Source organism: Vicugna pacos, chromosome 6 (genome assembly GCF_048564905.1).
Source record: "Vicugna pacos chromosome 6, VicPac4, whole genome shotgun sequence".
NCBI lineage: Eukaryota > Metazoa > Chordata > Mammalia > Artiodactyla > Camelidae > Vicugna > Vicugna pacos.
The window spans coordinates 62,449,501-62,470,268 of NC_132992.1; the positions used below are offsets into that span (position 1 = coordinate 62,449,501).

The 20,768-nt window shown below is 35.9% G+C and overlaps 1 protein-coding gene across 7 annotated transcripts in view; it reads right to left on the reverse strand.

The window, feature by feature from the left end:
- Positions 1-20,768, reverse strand: part of KCNH5 (potassium voltage-gated channel subfamily H member 5) — a 333,981-nt gene that overhangs the window by 196,495 nt on the left and 116,718 nt on the right. For all 7 annotated transcript variants that reach the window (XM_072963183.1, XM_072963182.1, XM_072963181.1 and 4 more), the window contains 2 exons: positions 19,239-19,354; positions 12,408-12,800 (listed from right to left, as the gene is read on the reverse strand). In XM_072963183.1, coding sequence (XP_072819284.1) covers positions 12,408-12,800; positions 19,239-19,354 — 509 coding nt within the window. The remainder of the gene's footprint in view (positions 1-12,407; positions 12,801-19,238; positions 19,355-20,768) is intronic.

Sequence of the window (20,768 nt, forward strand, 5' to 3'; positions counted from 1 at the left end):
CCTGCCTACCTCTACAGTTCACCTTGTGTATCTCTGTCTTCTGCTCTCCAGTTACAGAGAAATTCTTTCCTTTCTTCAAAAAATTTTGTATTCTCTCTCACCTGGGAGGTCTCCAAATACAAATTTTAAAAACACTCTCTCTAACCCACCGACCACTCCTTTTTGTCTGGTTAATCCTACGATTTATCTTTCAGGTCTGGGCTTAAATGTCACCTCTCCAGAGACTTCCCCTGACTATCCCCATCTTCAAATAGGTTAAGATCCTTGTTCTATGGTACAAATAACTAGCTCATGAAACAGTGAAGAAATGATGCAGCAGGCAGTAAGTGCTGAAGCAGAGAAAGGCGGAAGTGGCCACGATGGAGCCTAACTTTAGTAACACCGATTAGCAAACATAGATGCCCTAGTCACATTGACCAACCTCCTGGCCTTTTGTTTCAGCAGAGTTGAGTTCAGTCTCTCTCCTTTATTGCAATAATCTTGAACAAAGTCTCCCTTGCCATTTTTAACAAGTGTCCAGTGCAATTTCTTTTTGACAGCTCCATGAAGATCAGGGAGGATTTGTGTGTTGGTTCACTGCTAGATTCCCAGTGTTTAGAATGAAGGAGTGGCTCAATATAGACTTGTTGAGTGAATGGATGAACAAAATCAAGTAAGGTATTTTTTTGCATTTAAATGTCTTTGACAGAAAAATAAATCCCTTTGGGACGATTCCTATATATTTCTCAATATACTACTACATCTCAAAAGTCAATCTAAGTACGTGGCTTATTAATCACACTAAAGGGCAGAAATGATCAGTCCTAGCAATATAACTTTATTAGAGACACTGAGAGGCTTCTGCAAGTGGAAATTGTATTTTCTAAACATGATTACTTTTTTTGCCAGTATAGGTGAAACTACCACTAAACAGATGAGCTATTTTAAACTTAATTGTTAGATTTCAATATCGAACACAAGAAGAACAATTTGTTCTAAAACTCTAGGAGAACCATATTTGAGTAAAAAAATTCTACCAGTCTAACAATTTGTAATTATTACAAAACAATTGTTGCACAAGCTCCTGTCATCTAGGTCTTTTAACTCACTGTGGCCAAAGCAATGACAACACCTGCAAAAGCTCAAACAAAAGCTGTCTGAGGATGATCACTCCTAACTCGGTGTAATTTTGTATATTAGTGTGAATGTCACTGAAGATGGTTGATTTTTACTGACACAATGACTTAAACATAAGCAAATCACAGTGAAAACTAGCATCTTCCGGAAAAATGCACACCAGTCCTTTGATTGTAAAGTCCATACTTGTGTCTGCAATGATGACTAAGTAAACAGTCATACCACAACACTATCTTGGACCATGCTTGTTCTCAGTAGAGTCAAAAGGACAGAGGGCAGAAACCACTGCTTATGAGTGCAGCAGCATCAGGTACCTACTTCCACAGGATTTGACCTCATAGCAGTCTGTGTAGCAGCCCGTAGAGCTATGCTCCTTGTGTCCTTTCCCCCCAGGGGACATCTCAGAAGTGAGCAAGTGAGACTCAAATGGCAGGTACTGGACCCATCTTAACTTAAAAGCCTTAAGAGCTGAAATTGTCTAACTCCATACACAGCTTGGACACCAATATAAACATGTTCCTTGTGAGTTAGCATGTGTTATGTAAAGGCAGAGAAAAAAACCATGGCATAAAGTGAAGTAATAAAAAGACCAAGTGGAGTAGGGACAGAGGTTTAGAACTTCCTTCAAACAAAAGTGAGGAAATGATATATTCTAAGGCATAGTGATAATCATTGTGCAGAAAGACAACAAACAGCAATTTCTATGCAAGTATCCACAGTTAGTTAAGGCAAAAATTTTAAGGGCTATATTAGACATATTGCAATATATTTCAACCTTCTTTGCCTCTATATCAGAATCATTGCTTAATGCTTAATAATAGGAAGCATTCATCATGGTAAAGATCAGTACAGATAAAAATTTCTATTCCTGTAAGCAACAAAATCAAATAAAGGAATCTTATTGCTGTCCTTATTGCTTGTAACTTCCTATCCTCCCAAAGCTAATTCCCTTAGCTAGGCAGACAGCTTTGCCTCTGTAGAAAATTCATGCAAAAGAATACATTCCTAGAACATTATCACATTTTTCAAATATAAGAAAGATAGCAATCTTTAAATCTGTTTGCCACCCAACCTTGATAACATTTCATACCATCAACCCCCACTTGGAGTAGAAATTAAAAGCTCAGCCTATTGCCACTATGCTCCAACTTGGAACCTGTGGCTGACTCTTACCCATTCTCCAAATCCTTTCCTCGTCTCCTCCTTCACACTGACTCTTTTTTGGCTTACACCTTTGAATAATTTGTGATGAAGTTTTTCTTAAAGCTAGAAGGTAGGTATTTGAGTAAAGTGACTATGCTTTGTACATCTTTGTACTCATTTGCCCACAATGCTTTGCACTTCTAGTGGGAGATCCCAGCTTGGGAACCTAAACCCTAAGATAATCCCTAAACATGCATGGAAAGCTGGCAGGGTAGGTCACCTGACCAGAAGATTATTTACATGAGAATATTCATGGAAAGGAACTTATAAACAGAGGGCATAGTGGCCAAAGGATAATGCAAGGAGAAGTTTACGGCACGGTTAGGGTTACGCTACAAAGACTGCCCTTTGGCCCTACTTTTTCCATTACTAACAAGAAACAGGTATATTTAGGAAATGTAATTAAGTTTCAATGTCTCATTCACTCCAATAGAAATATATATAGTATGGCAATTATATGTCTTGGCAGTGCAAATCCAGGATATTAGCAAGACAGAAACTTATTATTAAGGAAGAATAAGGTCTATTTTTGATTCCTCCAGAAATGAGCAAGTGCTTAACTCTTAGTTTTCTAAAGATCTTTATTGGATTTGAATTCTTTACTTGAGGTAGAATTGAAGGATGCAAAATAGGGTCACCCATAAACATTCCCCTGAGCACACAGATGAAAGACAAGCGTTGGTAAACCACTAATCCAATCCTCAACAAAAATATAAATATTTCTTATTGTTATTAGAAGCACTAGTGTTAAGGTGCTTTCTTAAGCAGAGAAGAACTGGAGGTATATCGGACTTAAAACTGCAGCTAAAAGTTTTTAAAACAGGTTGCTAAGAAACTAAGAATACTTAAACTAAAAAAGTTCCACATAGAAGGTAGAATTATCCTAGAGATAGTATGTTTCATCACAGTAAAAGTCTCATACTCTTCAGAGCAAATAAATTTACCAGGAATAAAGAGGAGTACTACATAAAGGTAAAAGTGTAAATTCTCAAGAAGACATAATTCTTATACGTGTGTACCTAACAAAATCATAAAAATATGTGAAGCAAAAACTAATAGAACTGTTAGAAGAAATAAGATGAATCTACTATTGCAGTTATTGACTTCACTGTCCCTCTGTCAGAAATGGTCAATCTAGCAGGCAGAAAATCAGTAAAGACGCAGTAGAACTCAATAGCACCATCAGTAAACTAGCTATTATTGACATCTTTGACTACAACAACAGCAAAAAAGCAAAAACAAACAAACAAAAATCACAATCTTCTCAAGCTCATATGAAACAGTCACCAAAATAGATCCCATTCTGGGCTATAAAACACATCTTAACAAGTTTAAAACAATAGAAATCATGCATTATCTGCTTTTGGACCATAATGGAGTTAAATTAGAAATCGGTAACAAAAACATAACTGAAAATTCAAAATAGTGTGGAGATTAAACAACACACTTATAAATAAAATATGGATCAAAGAAGAAACCTCAAGAAAAATTTAATATTTCTTTTGAATTAAATAACACTGTAAATACAACTTACCAAAATTTGTGGGATGCAGCAAAGCAGTACTTAGAGGACAACTTATAGTTTAGACTGCATATACTACAAAGGAATAAAGAACTAAAATCAATAGTCTAAATTTCTACCTTAGCAAACTAGAAAAAGAACAGCAAATTAAACCTGAAGTAAGAAGAAGAAACAACATACTAAAGTTAGAGTAAAAATCAATGAAGTCAAAGTAGGAAATCAGGAGAGAAAATCAACAAAATTTTCTTTGAAAATATCAATAAAATTGATAAGCCTCTAGTGATATTAACCAAGAAAAAAAAAGAAGACACAATTAATAACATGAGAAATGAAAGAGAGGACATCATTACAGATGCCATAGACATTAAAAGGATTACAATAGTAATAATAATAATAATAACAATAATGGAATAACATGAATGACTCTATGTCCATAAATTTGATAATCTAGATGAAATGGACCAATTCTTTAAAAGACACAATCTATCAAAATTCATACACCAAAAAGTAGATTTAAGGTGAACTATATTTATTAAATTGATTCAACAATTAATAATCTTCCAAAACCAATAGCACTAGACCCAGATGGGCTCACTACTGAATTCTACCAAATATTTAAGGAAGAAGTTATACCCGTTCTCTACAATCTTTTTCATAAAGTAGAAGCAGAAATAATACTTCCTAACCCAGTTTTATGAGGCCAGCATTACCTTAATACCAAAACCAGACAAAGACAATATGAGAAAAGAAAACTACAGATGAGTATCTCTCATGTACACAGATTCAAAAACCCTCAACAAAATATTAGCAAATAAAATCCAGCAATATATAAAATTAATTATACAGTATGACCAAGTAAGATTTATGCTAGGTATGCACTTTTGGTTCAACACTCAAAAATCAATTAATGTAATCCATAACATCATAGACTAAAGAAGAAAAATCACATTCACATCAATAGATACACATAGATTAAGAAATAGAAAAAGCATCTGTCAAATTACACTTACTCATGAGAAAAACTCCCAGAAAACTAGGAACAGAGAGGAACTTCTTCAACTTGAAAAATAACATCTACAAAACCCTTCTGCTTATATCAAATTACATCATACTTAATGGTGAGAAACTAGAAGCTTTCATACTAAGATCAGGAACAAGGAAAGAATGTCTATTCTCACCACTCCTATTCAACATCATACTGGAAGTCCTAGCTAATGCAATAAGAAAATAAAACAAAATAAAGGGTATACATATGCGGAAGGAAAAAAAACTGTCTTTGTTTGCAGATGACATGACTGTCTATGCAGAAAATCCAAACAAACTGACCAGTGTGGGGAAAAAACCAATAACCTGGAACTAATTAGCAATTAGAACAAGTTTGCAGGATATAAGGTCAATATACAAAAGCCAGTCACTTTCCTATACACTAACAATGAACAATTCAAATTTAAAATTAAAAACACAATATCATGTACATTAGCACAAAAAAATAAAAAACTTAGATATAAATCTAACAAAATATGAGTAAGATGTATATGAGGAAAACTATGAAATACTGATGAAAGAAATCAAACAAAAACTAAATAAATGGAGCACTATTTCATGTTTACAGACAGAAAAACTCAATATTGTCAAGATTCCAGTTATTCTTGACTTGATCTATAGCTACCAGTGTAATCTCAATCAAAATCCCAGCAAGTTACTTTGTGGATATCAATAAACTTAGTCTGAAGTTTATATGGAGGTATAAAAATTGTACAGAATAGCCAACATAATATTGAAGAAAAAGAACAGTTAGAGGACAGTCACTCAACTTTAACACTGGCTATAAAGCTACAGTAATTAATACAATGTGATAGTGGCAAAAAATAAATAAATAGATCAATGGAACAGAATAGAGAGCCCAGAAATAGACTCACTTAAATATAGTCAACTTATCTTTGACAAAGGAGCAAAAGCAACATAATAAAGAAAAGAAAGGTTTTTTTCAACAGATGGTGCTAGAACAACTGGACATTCAATGCAAAAAAAAAAAAAAAAAGGAATCTAGTCACAGACCTTACACCTTTCACAAAAATTAACTCAAAACAGATCATAGACCTAAATGTAAAATGCAAAACTATAAAACTTTAAGAAGATAACATGGGAGAAAATCTAGGTGACCTTGGGTATAGTGATAATTTTTCAGATATAACACCAAAGGCACAATTCATGAAAGAAATAATTAATAAACTGGACTTCATCAAAATTAAAACCCTGTTCTGTGAAAGATACTGTCGAAAGAATAAGACAAGCTACAGACTGGGAGAAAATATTTGCAAAAGACATCTGATAAAGGACTATTATCCAAAATATACAAAGAAACCTTAAAACTCAACAATAAAAAAATCAACAACCCCATTAAAAACGAGCAAAAGATCTGACAGACACCTGACCAAGGGAGATATTCAGTTGGGAAATAAGCATATGAAAAGATGTTCAACTTCATATATCATTTGAAAATTGCAAATTAAAACAACAACAAGATACCACTACATATCTACTAGAATGTTAAAATCCAAAACACTGATGATACAAAATGCTGATGAGAATGTGGGTCAACAGGAATTCTCATTCACTGCTGGTGGAAACGTAAAATGGTACAACCACTCTGAAAGATAGCTTGACAGCATTTTACAAAACTGAACATATTCTTATATGATACACCAACTGTGCTTCTTGATATTTACCCAAATGAGCTGATAACTTATGCCTCCACAAAAACCTACACCCAAAAGTTTATAGCAGCTTTATTCATAGTTGCCAAAACTTGGAAGCAATCGAGATATTCTTCAGTAGATGAATGGATAAACAAACTGTGGTACATCCAGACAATGGAATATTGCTTGGCAATAAAAAAAATGAGCTATCAGCCATGAGAAGACATGGAAGAATGTTACTAAGTGAATGAAGCCAATCTGAAAAGGCTATCTACCATATGATTCCAACTATATGACATTCTGGAAAAAGAAAAACTGTAGTAAAAGGATCAGTGGTTGCTAGTAGTTAGGAGGTAAGAAGGGATGAATAGGCAGAGCACAGAGTTTTAGGACAGTGAAACTACTCTGTTTGATACTATAATATGTCATTATGCATTTGTCAAAACTCATAAAATGTACAACACCAAGAGTAACCCCTAACGCAAACGATGAACTTTGGGAAATATGACGTGTCAGTGCAGTTTCATCAGTTACAATATATGTACCTCTGTGGTTGGGAGTGTTGATCATGGGGGAGGTGGGGGAAATCTCTGTATGGAAAGTCTCCCTACCTTCCTCTCAATTTTGCTGTGAACCTAAAACTACTCTTTAAGAAAAGTTTGTTATCAGCTGGGCAAACATACTGATACGAAAAATCAGACAATTCAAAGGTAGACTTGGTAGTGTTTCCATGAATTCAGTAAGATTAAAACTAGGAAAACAAAAGAATTATGTTTTTTTTTACCTATACCACTCAAACATTATTTTCAATTATCTACATACAGCCTTGAATGAAAAAGTAATGGCAATCAAATTGCATTAAATGACAATTTCTAACACGCTATTATCCTTGGTAGAGGGTCTGAAATTCAACAAAAGGGACAAAAACCCCTAAAATCTATGTATATAACTAGCTTCTTTGATTTCCAATTCTTGTTTTGATGACTAGATAAGAGATAAAAATTTTCTACGTAAACAGATACGCTAAGACAAGGTAATGCATGTGGCCATTTGATAGGCATAATTCAAGAAAAATTATAATTTAGAAAATTATTTTCAATAAACTTTTCTGGAAATTAGGAATATTTATACACTTCCACTTAGTAGTCACTGGCCCATTCATTTTGCCTCCTGAAACAAAGCGTAAGTGATCATTTTCCCAATTTCAATTTGTTCTGACCTAGTTTGTCATGTTTACCACTTACTAATATTACTCACTGTCCCCTGAATTTCCCATGTATCACATTTCCTAAGTCCACTTAGGCTACCAAACTGTGTGTTATCTGCAGCTGCCCCATCTTTCTCTGACATCTTATAATTCAGTCCCCCCAACCTGCCAAAAATCAAGCTCTCTGGACCTCCCAGAGTTGTATTCAAATTCATGCTACAAAGTAGTTTGTTTCTATTCCTTGGATTCTCAGTGATAACATCTTTTACCCCCATTATGATTTCTAGGAAATTTATATTACTTATTTCCAAATAGAATGCTTTCCTTTAATGGACTCTGGCTTCCCAGTCTCAAAATTCTCCTAAAGAATCACATATACAGTTTGTGAATTCCTCATAAATCAAATTACCTCCAGAGAGCATGCCGACTGAGACAATCTTGAATATATAAAGTGTTATTAAGTCCTCTAGGTCATTCTGCACCCATATCATGTTAAAGGATTAAAACTGCGATTTTCAGATTCATATTCTGCTATTCCAACGCTAGCTCAATTCCTCATTTTTAAGTTCTATTTTGTTTTTATGTCATTGTACAATCTACTAAAACCTTGCTAACATTTCATTCCTTCAGGTCAGTGAGTCACCAGTATGCACTAAGCAACGAAGGACTACCAAGGAGATGGAACACATTCTTCACCATCACAGGGCTTATAACTAAGCTGAGGAACAGATACATACAAATGAAATAATAATATCCCCTCAGATATGCACAATTCTACAAGCGAACATGATTCATGTCTGCTTTCCCATTTATTCCTTAAAACCCATCTTGTGAAGTAAGGAAGTCAGGCATTCCTTCTCTTTTTTTTTTTTCTTACAGATATGGAAACGGAGATCCATCCCAAAGGTTCACAATAAATATGTCCTAGAGAAGGCATCTGATAGTTAAAAGAGAAAATTGAAAATAACGTGGAACCAAAATACAAGACAATACTAGTTTGAAAGATGAGAAGGCAAACAGAGGTCCCTGATTTATTTGGAAGGGCAAAGATAATAAAAAGTCAAATATTGATGCTAAAAATGTTGAGTAATCAATTAACAGAAAAACTTCCCATCCAGTAGGGACAATCCAGGAGATTTTTAAAATTCAATCACTCCAAAGGACAGTAGAAAACAAGAAAAATGAAGTAAAAACAGAGAAAAGTGAAGAAAAAGCATTTTAAAATGGAAAATAAGATGCTCTAAGTAAATCAAAAAGTAGTTAATTACATTAAATGTAAACAAACTAAACTTAACAGATCCTCAGAATGTATAGACTATTGATAAAAGATACAACTAGAGTATAATAATCTAGAGTGATAAAAAGTTAAATGATAGGAATATATATATATATCAATATACAAATGCTAATTTAGCTTTATTAGTATCAAGCCAAATAGACTTTAAGCAAAAAAAAAAATTTTAAGGCATTATTAGTGACAAGAAAAGTTAGAAAATAATGTTGAGAAAATCTCCAGGAAGTATAGCAAAAAGATAAAAGATTGGAAAGTAAGAGAAGAAAAAAAAAAAAAGGAATTAGAGGACCAGTCCAGTAGGTACAGTATTTGAACAAAAGGAGTTCCAGCAAGAAAGAAAACAGAAAAGAGGGGAAAGGGATGGAGAAAAGTATCATAAGAAAAAATCAAAACAGAAGACATGCTTTTCCAGACTGAAAAACGCAACCCAGTCAGTGACCAGTAAAGCTGATGAAAATCAACCCACACTAAGGCATATCACTGGAAAGATTCAGAACTCTGTACAGAGAAGATATATCAAATTTCCAGGAGAAAAATGGCTTAAAGTTTCTTAACAGAATTAGAAAGTAGACTGTAATGGCACTATGAGTTTCAAAAATCTAAGGAGAAATTATCTCTGGCCCAGAACATTATAGCTAGCCAAACTGTCAATCAGGTAGGAGGGTAGAGTAAAGAGAGATTTGTTTAAGAAAATGAGGTTAATGGAATATTGCTTGATCGATGTAATGAGGGCAGATTTAGACAACTGGCATAGAGCTTAGTGGTTGAGTTAGTGATAAATACAAGTAAAACTAAGCAAATGATAAAACCAGGTAATTATCAACTCTGGAAAATGGAAAGTGCAGAAAACGAACGGTAATCATAGCATGTTGAAGTTTCAGCTATAAATAGAGTATTTGCAGTCGTAATGATTTAAAAAACACTTAATATTTATGGAACCAAAAGGATGATACATCTATATTGTGAGAATGAGATGATGGAAAGAGTGCATGTATATAGTGAGGGCAGGGGGAAGGAGGCTAAAACCTCAAATTTCACAGTAAGAAGTCCAAGTCCTAAAACTGAAAAACCAAGAAGTAGATTCACAATCTCATTGTTTGCTGATGAAGGCAAATAAAAGAATCCCACAATTTGAAAGTGGTTACTTCTAGGGTCTTCTCTGCTTCAAAATGAGATACTGCCAATTATTCTTCATAGAGATTTTACCAGTTAATACTCCCTTAAGCAATGTATGCGAGACCTCACCCCATCACTTTATCAGTTCAGGTCCCCTACAGAGTGGTGCCAAGTCAGGGAGGGTTAGATATGCAAGAATTTTACTGAGATAAATGCCTAGGAAGGACAAGGAGGAACCTTCACACCACAATGCAGGTCTGAAACCTACGAAGAGGGAAGGAAGAATTGTGTTCGAACTACCTCGACCACAGCAAGGGAAGTGGGGAATCCCAGAGTGAAAGCTGCTGGATAGAGGAGTTCTTCACTGCGCAGGAGTAGGCTAATCATTATACTACCACCACTCCTAGTCACTGCCTGGGCGCTGCCTTGAGGAACACGGCCTCAGCATGTGAATGGCAGCAGATCAGAAAACCACAGCCGGTGTCGGTCAACTGTGTTCACTGGTGTACTAGTAAACCATTGGCAATTAATTCTACAGAAAGTTTTAAAAAAAGTTTTTATTCATAGCATTTATGACTTTCTGGGTGTAAATACTCCCACCATGGCCAGTTTCAAGCTACCAGTACAATAGTGTGATATCACTGAATACTGAGTTTGGAAGAGACACTAAGGATTGGCTTGACTGGCTTTCCCAAACCAGGAGCCTTTAACTTCCAGGGAGCCTTTAACTGTGCTCCATGCAGCAGGTTTTCATGAAGGGACATCTGAGTAGTGTGCATCCTTAGCCACGTTACTCACCAACCTAGTGTATGAAATAACTGATGGTAAGTGTAGTCTATAGATTTATTTTGCATTTTCGTTAGTATGAATAAGTCTGAGGATCTTTTCATATATTTTTGTAGTATATTAAATACTTTTATCTTATGTAATATATTTAATGTATTTTCTTTTTTATGAATTAACCCTATATTTTTATTATTTTTATTAAAATCTTTATACCTATGTTCTTAAAAATGGAAATCTTAATTCATTTATCTGAATATATTAAACCATTTAGTAAGTGAACATATAAATACTACTTATTATTTTCTTATCATATGATTAGCATTTTCAAAATTAACCCCTCTCAACCCTTCCAGAAGGTAAATAGGAAATAAATGTACCGTAAAAACCTTGATGTAGGTAGAATCTAAAATTAAAACACAAATTACTAGGATTTCTTTTTTTTTCCCAATTTTTTAAAGTAATAATTACATGTACAGCATCAAAATACAATGTCTATAATTAACTTTCAGGGAAATATTTTTTAATATCATTAAAGTTGATTGAATGCAGAAATTTTATGGAAAAAGTTACTGAAGAAAAGTTTTAATCTACTTCCCAACACACAGAATGACAACAACATAGTGAAGAATTTTCCATCTGAGCAGTCTGCAAGGACAGAGTAGAATCTTTAGGGAAATTAAGTTTGTAATTATTATGCACACATTTTAATGATAGATACATTCTATATTGACTCATTTATATGCATCCTTGGTGTAGCAAGTTGAAAATCATCCACTACTAAGTGAGAAGCTAAGAAGCTCTGGATGAAATAGTCTTTTAAGATATTACACATGTTTTAAGTATTTCTAGTCATGTAGGTAACAGTGAAAAAGCAGAATCTTGAACTAAACCAGCCATCAGAAGTCACCCAATACAATCTCTAACCACAAATATACTTAGACAAAATTTAAAGCAAAAACTACTTTTAAAAAAAGAAATCCAAAAAAGGCATAAATTCAAGAATTGCTCTTTCATAAAAGTTTTCTATCTTTTTGTTAACTCAAGGACTGTTACCATATGTATCTGGAGGGAAGGAGGTAAAAGATCTATGGATACACAGAGTTTTAAAATGCTACAGTTTTCCCAAGAAAGTACACCTATTTCATCATCTTTCAATCAATTATCTAGTTCATGATCCATGTTTGACTCCAAATGCTGTGGTTTTTCTTCTGTTCCTCCTCCTTTAACCAAAATATCAACCACAGCCATTTTCCCAGTAATTAGTATTTTCAACCAGAAATCAAGAAAAAGAAGCAGATGAATATCAATTTAAGGTAGTCAATTATGATAATTTATAGCAAGTGTTTAGTACGGTGAAGGTTGAAAGTGGTAGCTAAAAAGAAGTTTGGATTATCTGTAAACTTCTCTGATCATAATTTTCTCAAAACACTGATTCAAGTATTAAAAAAAAGGAAAGAAACTTACCTCATCTACATTTTCAAAGGCATTGATGATGTCGTAAGGTAAACAAGACAACAGATCAATCACAAACCAAGTTTTCAGATAGTTCATCCTTATCAACTTGGGGTCAGAAATGACCTCTCCACCAGGCCCCACAAAGGTCGTATGAAAATTTAAAACAATGTCAACCAGAAAAATAACGTCCACCACACTGTCCAGCACCAGCCAGGCTATGTTGTTCTGCTTCGTTTTGAAGGAAACATTATAAGGAACCATAATGGCGGTGTAGAAGGTAAGAATTAAAATCACCCAATCCCAAGTTGTTTTAAAAGCACAATAGTGTAAAATAATGTGTGGTGGCGTCTTTGGCGCTTCTTGCTTATACTGAGGAAGGATATCTGATCCCAGCTGAAGAACCTAAAAGAGAGAAAATGTATACATAAATGACCTGGACATCTCTGTACAGTTAGGAATGAATTCAAATTTACTGGCAGTCAAACTACAGCCTGTTTATCATGACTCCTGGTATCAAGCCCTGTCATGCTCTGCAGTTTCACCTCCATCTTCTGAGTTGTATCAAAGTTCGTTTAAAATCATTCCAAGTCCAATCACTCTGCTGAAGTTGATCTGTCTGCCATTCCCTCTGGCTTTCTCTCCAGTGGCCAACTGCTGGTTCAAAAACTGGCCCCCATACACAGAAGTCAGGAAGAGACCAAAGAAAGAGGCAGACTGCTCCTGATTGGTAGGTGGCAGTTTTAATAAGCAAAGGAAATTATGAGGCTTTTACTGAGCAGAACAAGACCAGTAGATCTCTGAACCCACCCACCAAATCTTAAAAGATTATATAGAGGTTTTAAGAGGATTCAGTCACATATTCAGTCCAGATGGCCTCAACAGCACCATACTCTCTCAAAGTAGCATCCTTAAAAATGGTTCCCACTGGGTGAACATACATTCCCAGGACAGGGGAGGTGGGGAGGGGCCTGCAATTGCCTGGGTCCAGCTCAAGGGTCAACTGGCAGTCACATCCTGTCAATGACCTCCTCCAACACCAACACTGACCCACAGCACTGCTGGACATCCACTTCTGGGCATGCCTTCTGCACGCTCACTTGGCAAGCTTTCCTAGAATCACACATCTCTGATTTGTCTAGCTGTCATTTGCATGACTCACCATTGTTCATTCTTCACCTATTTGGCATCTTAAGAGCATAACTGACTCTGATGGCCTCACTGAACCCCAGAAGCCCACTGTTGGTTGGTGCTGTTGAGTGGGACCTAGCCAAGACCCTAATGGCTGGCACAATGGTATCAGGGTTGTGTATGTTGTAGCCTGCTTTTCCCTTTTAAATCAGGACTTAAAGAATATTGGATTTCATGCCCAGATGCAAATTCACTTTAGGAAAAAAAAAATACTAAATACTCAAGTTTGCTTCTCCATACCTTTGTGACAAGTGGAGAAATTTCAATGTAAGGTTAGATGAACCTTGACTTACTGTAATTAGATCTCATTAAAGAGACAATAAGGAAAGCAAATGACAAAGCAAGAGCTGAGACCTGGGCAATGGTAACAAACATAGGACTTAAAACTTCCTTCCAGAACCTGGAACCTGGAAATTGTGAAAAGGAGTTGAATAAGCAGGTCAGAGACCTCAGCTCCTTGCCACCAATGAAGCTAGAGCTGAGCAAACCTATGTATTAAGAAGTCTGTAAATGGGACTTTGATAAATACTGTTTCCAGCAGCTTCGCCCTCTTATGCATCCAATTATTCAGTGTCTCTGGGACTAATGGGACCCAGAAAGTAGGAGTCAACAAGTTCGCATTATAAAATTATAAATGCACTAAACGTGTGAATGTGAAAACAGATACAGCATTTAAGTCATGCCACAAAGCAAAACAAGTATATTAGCATTTTTTTGAAACTTGGGAGAGACTTATCCTGAAAAGTTTCTTTTACACACAGAACTTACATAACTGAAAACTAAGCATATAACACCCATTATTACTACTTTGAAATGTGAAAAACATTACTGATATTCTCTTTAGCCATGCATTATAATTATTGTTTTAAGTTTGGGAGTTGTAAGTACTGTTTGTAAAGATTTTTACATATTTATCCTCATCATCAGTTGCCCAGCCATACTTTTCCTGTAAAGTCTTAAATTACTCAGCAACAAATTATCCTACAAGAAGGTACGCTTCACTTACTTAATGGAGCATTAAGAACACAGAATCATACGGAATCCTGGTCTCTCTCTCACTTTTCAACCACCAGTCCAACTGTACCAATTTCACTGTGTTAAAATTGCCTCCATAACCAATAGTTTACCATCTGTATTCACACAGTCTATAGTTTGAGTACAGAGAAATCACACTTAGAAAATAACTCAGTGCCAGGGTGCATTAGGACCTTCAAGGGTCTGAGACATCTCTGTAAATACTAAAATAAAAATTATAATTTACAACTGCATTGTTACAAAGATGAAAAAATTAATATCATATATTCAAAAAATTTTACCTAAACATTTATTTTTTACCTTCTACTGTTAACAGAAATTCAGACATCCTGTGGATCCCTGAAAGTGCCATGGGCTGCACACACAGTGCTAATAGACAAGTCAGCCCTGCTCACCGCCCTGGAATAATGTAAGGTGTCTCCTCTAGAGCTTTAGGTTTATTTTTATTCAAAAAGTTACTGAATCAAGACATAAATACAAATCAGAAAACGGTGCAATTAGGACAACAGAATTATAGGACAACAGGTTACAGCAACATATAAAACATTTTTCGCTGGTTGAAAACAAAGCTGTAAGAACTGCTTTCACAAAGAAGTACTCCTTTCAAGAGTGAGGACAAAAAAAAAATCAACTTAGGTTTACAATTGTATATACTGTCCTCTCAGCAGTTCTACTAAATGCAGTGGTGTGAAAAAACAACATAGGCAACACTTACACACATAACAGTTTCTGTTGTTGGAACATCTGTTAGACAAGTCTGATTCCATTTGATACTAACCATGATGGAATAAAATAATTGTATTGTATCGTGACCTATGGTTTTTGGCTATGACAGCCCAATGCTTATTGATTTCTGACTTAAGAACTGGAAGCCTTTTGGTATACACCCATCTAAAGATATTCTTGTATTGCAAGCATATTAAGGCATGGGATGATTACAATAATACACCCCAAGAACTGAGAGATGACTGACAAAAGATAGACGCACATGTACTATAAGTTAATATTTTGTTTTAAATGATGTCTAGCTGCCCAAGCCTCACAAAATGAGTTGATGTCAAAATGGCAAGTAGCCACTTTCTGTTTTAAACTAATTTATTTGTGAAAGGACATAAAATGAAGTTTAAAGCTTAGCTTTCAAAGCATACTATGGGTTATGAATTCTATTTCTTAAATCTGGCTACAAACTAGGTTCATCTGGAGAAGTTTAAAAAAAATACAGTATATTCATGTATACTGACCCCACACCAGGAAATAATTAAATTCATTTCTGTCGGCTCTCAGAGAATCTGTATTTTCATCATCTTTCCAGGTGATTATAATGCATAGTTCAAGATAAAACCTCTGTCTTCTATTTCTTCAGACATTCATAACCCAGTTCTCAGACAGTGACTTGCGTTTGTAAAGCAATCCCAAAAAAATGCTACAAGGGAAGGAGGAGGGGAGCAGAAGAGGAGGCAGAAGGGGAAAAGAATGGCAAGGACAACAAAGAAAGGGACACAGGGGCTTCAGCTCCGACCTTTCTCACAGGCAGAGCACCACGTTAACCTCAGCCCCAGCACCGGGGCTCCTTGATAAAGCAGTGAGGAACAGCCCTCGCTTTGTTTCCTTTGTACTTTCACGAGCAGTGAGCCCTAGGTGGAGGAGGGGATGAAATCACATTTTCTGATGTATTATTGTACTGCCACAGACACATTCCTTCCCTCTGAATATCTGAGCGCACTGACGCTGAAGGATTCAGGACCTCGGACGTGACGGTGGTGGAGATGTTTACCTCCCTGCAGTACGATAGTGACACGCAGAAGCCAATCAGCAGGATGTCAGTGCAGGTGGAAAAACAGATGAACTGCCTACACGGAGATCACGGTCTTTGAAACTGGCGATCAGCTCCAAATTTAGAGGACCCAGTGGAATTAAGATAAAATTTTTATGTGTTGGAAAAAGTGAAAAAGCCTGAAATTCAAAAGCAAATCCAAATAATACTCAGGTTGTATAAATTATATGACTCTGAGTACAACTGGAAAAAATTATCTCTCTGTGCTAACTCAGTGCTTCTTCTAGGTCAGTCTTTGAAGATCTAAGAGCACACACAGACCACATCTCTTTCGAAAACCTTGTTATTCCTACATGTTCTCTGAAATCAAGCCTAAGATCTGACAGAAAGCAGTTTTGTATCTGAATCAGGCTTGTGAATTAGGGAAAAGAAACTGACAATAATCAAAAGGCAAAGCAAAAAAAGAAAAAAAGTCAGATGGGAAGGAAAAGGAATTAAAGTTCCTCAAAAAATTAAAGTAAAAATGATGAGCTGTCAAGGGGAAAGGAACTTTTCCTTTAATGCAGAGGGGGGAAAAAATCCAATCTTGAGTGATTCAGGGTACTAAGGTAGAAATTTTCCTCTATGGCCTCTTTCCTCTTGTTCTTGCCCATTTGTGTTAACAAAGAAAGAAAAACTGAATAGGGTGTAGTTAAGGGCCAGAAAGAATCAAGACTATAAAAGTCAGCAGTCACAGAAACAAGCTCCTACACTTCGTCTTGATTTGTAGAAAGAAACTGGACAACTGAAGGCAGAAAAGAAAGTAGCTTCAAAATCAAGCAGTGCTTAATAACAAGCACTATTGAAAAAAAGAAGTTGTACCTAATTGCTCTAATTCTTGTGCTAACTGCATATCTTTTAAAATATTGTGAATGCTATGATGAGTTAACATTCAGATATGTTAATGTCTTACTTAGGCCTTTAAGACTTGTCTGCACATCGAAGTATTACTCTTTCCCCAAGCTAACAGTGCTATTTAGAGCAGAAAGTCATACAAGTCTCTCTGTTAGCAACGGTCCAAGAAAAACTCCAGAGCCTTCCAGAAAGAATGTCTGTTACTTTCTAACTCTCTCCAAACTAAATTTAATATCTGCAACTAGTTTAGAAAGTTACTCTGGAGCACATGAACTCACTTTTATCCAGCAGAGCAAGCCGATGGACACAGACATTTAATTTTGTCTTTCTCCTCTGTGGTAAGTTACATCAGAATATTTTGTGAGTGCCTACTTAGTGATCAGCACAGTTCCGGTATTTTGATTAGCTTTTTGGCATCTTTCATACAGTCAGGCACATAATGATTACAGAAGACATGTGATCACCAGAGCTTCTGGCTGCCTTGAAGTTCTGCCCTCATTCCTTTTCCCTCTGGTTTCAATACACTCTCTCTAAGTAATAGCACCTGGTCCTATGGTTTTAACAGCCATGTCTGTGCGGTGACACCAAGGACTGTGACTCAAACCCAGATATCCCTCCAGAGCCAGACCCATGAACCCCCCTGCTTTAGGGACCTCCACTTGAATTTCCTGTCAGGCACTTCAAACTTAGTGAGCTCAAAACCGAACTTATTATCAGTGCCCCCAAACCTTCTCTTCTTTCTCTTCTACTTGACATTTTATTAACCAACAGCAGCACTATCTACCCCGCTGTTCAAGCCAAAAACACAGCGTTGTCCTTGACTCATCCCCTCTTCCACAATCATTCTAATCTCTCAACAAATGCACTGACTCTAATCTTGGTACATCTGCAATCTGCCCACTTCTGCTGCTGGTTCCCTTGCTTAAGGCCATGGTCATCCTAGCTGAATTACCACCAGAACTTCTTACCTTGTTTCCCTACCTACCATGTCAACACGGAGCCACCAGGTCAAGCAGGGGGTCTTAATTAGAATAAATATTGTAATTAAGGCTTAAAAATTACAATAAATATTGTAATTAAGGTTAAAAAATGGACCTCTTTTGGCAATCTGGTGACATCTATGGGCCCCTCTTTAGAATAATGTTTTCAAATTAGTACAATGAAAATACGGGATATCAAAGGAGACCCTTGGGGCCCATCTCTCTTTGAGAGGTTTTGTGAAACACAAACGTGATCACGTCATTTCCCACATGGACACTAGCCCTCACTGTTCACTGTATACCACCTTAGCGCTTCCTTTCCTACCTGACTTCACCTACATTGAATTCACACTCAAAAGACATCATACTGTCTCATCTCTGAGTCTGCACATGCTGGACTCCCTGGTATAAATGACTTTCAGCCCTTCTTCACCTGCCTCTTATATTTTTCCTTCAAGATTCACTCAGCCCAGGTATAGCAACTCACTCAGGAAACCTTTTCAAAAGCCCCAAGTCTGGGTAAACACTCCTCCATGTGCTCCCACTGCACCCTGTCACAATGTTTATCACGTTTTGTTGTCAGTTTCCTGTGCTGGACTTTAACTCCTTGATGATAGGACCCATTGCTTATTCACCCTTACATCCTCTGCAGAGAACCAAGCATGGACCCTCAATAAGTGTTTGCTGCACACATAAGTGAATGAATGGGTGGACTTCCTATATCATTTGCTCAAAGGAAACCTCCTACTCTGCAGACATCACCTGGGATGTCATAAATCACTTTCCCATTTCCAAAGTAGGAGAGCATAAAAATAAATCTATGAAATTTCTATAATTCTGCAAGGGAAAAAATCAATCAGCAGATAAGTATTTGTAAAATAACAGCCAGAAATATCTATATTGAAACATTTTGGGGGAAAAATGTACAACCACTACCACTTTGGGAAGCAAAGTTAGTCTCACACTTACTTCAGCTAATCTTGAATGTTTGTGGACCACCTCTGTTTTATTCATTGGCGTGAGCTGCTGCAAAACACTTCGGCTATTTGTCAAAGCCCGTGTCAATCGGGCAAATTTTGTCCAACCTTAAAAATAAGGAAAGAAAGTCTCAGTTTTTTCACACATGAAGAATACAGAAGCCAACATTCTTGCTAATACTCAAGGGATCTCAGAAAGAGCATAACATGCAGAACTAATTAAAAGTATCCATCTAAAGCATTGTATTGCTACATAGACATCATTATATATTTCAAGTGTAGCTATAAAATAATAAGTAATTTTTATGTGTGACCTTTGTGTTTTGCTCACATCTATTATTTAGTCCCTATAGCCAGGCAGCTAGTTGTCCATAAACTCTGACCTCCCCTTTACATTGTATAGTTTTGTTACTGGGAAACAGCTGTCCAGTTCGGAATACATTTCCCAGCATCCCCTGCATCAAGATGTAGCCATGTTCCTAGTTTTCATCAATGGAATGAAAGCAGAAATGACATGTGTCACTTCCACATATGCAACAACTTAAGAAGCAAGTGAAACTTCTCCACACTTTCTCCCTCCTTCTACTAGCTGTAGGCAAATGACAACAAGTCCCCAAGGGGATGTTGATAACCATGTCAGTCACTCTCACTAAACTGTGGTTCATCTCTCCATCCTCAACACTTGGTACAGGGCCTGGCATAAAATAGGCCATTAACTGATTAATTAACTAATTACTAAAAGTTACATATAACTTTAAAAATAACTCCATTTTTACTATCATGAACATTAACATGAAATATTATCGTGTCTTATTATCATTGGGTTTGGGTTTGGTTTTTGCTTTACTGAGTTAAAATGGTGAGGATGTCTTCAGATGACAATAACTATATTGGCAATAGGTCTATTAAAATATTTCCTGTTGATCATTTCTCTTCTTACATCAAATGAATATTATAATTGTGCTGAATATTTCTAGAAACTTCCAAGTCAATCTTATACTTACTGAAGGTTCATATTTCTAAGGTAGGTAATGTTGCAACTCTTAGTACATCTCATTATTGGATTAAAAGAGAAGCCTACTTTTACTCCCTGTGTGCAATAAGGTTTGGAAAATATTTTTAAATATTGTTCAGAAAATATTTTTAAAAAATAAAAGGAGATATTGAAGGAATAAATTCATTAACACATGGAAGAATACAAACCATCAAATGCCATGTGTTCTTTCTCCCTAGGATCATACAAGAAAGTAAATATGTGAGGAAAGAGAAACATGATGATAAAAGCTTATCATCATCCTCTGGTTTTCTATTTCAAGCATCATGACCATGTACGACTTTTTTAATGAGGAAGCAGCACTTCCTAATTTAAATACAAAACAGCACTTCTTCAAATATGTCTCTGTATGTGTATATTATTTTACACATGAAGTCAATATAACCAACAAATATTTCAGCCCTTTACCTTATTTCAATTTCCTGAAGGAAGAAAAAATGTTAAACTGTGAAAATAAAACACATGCAC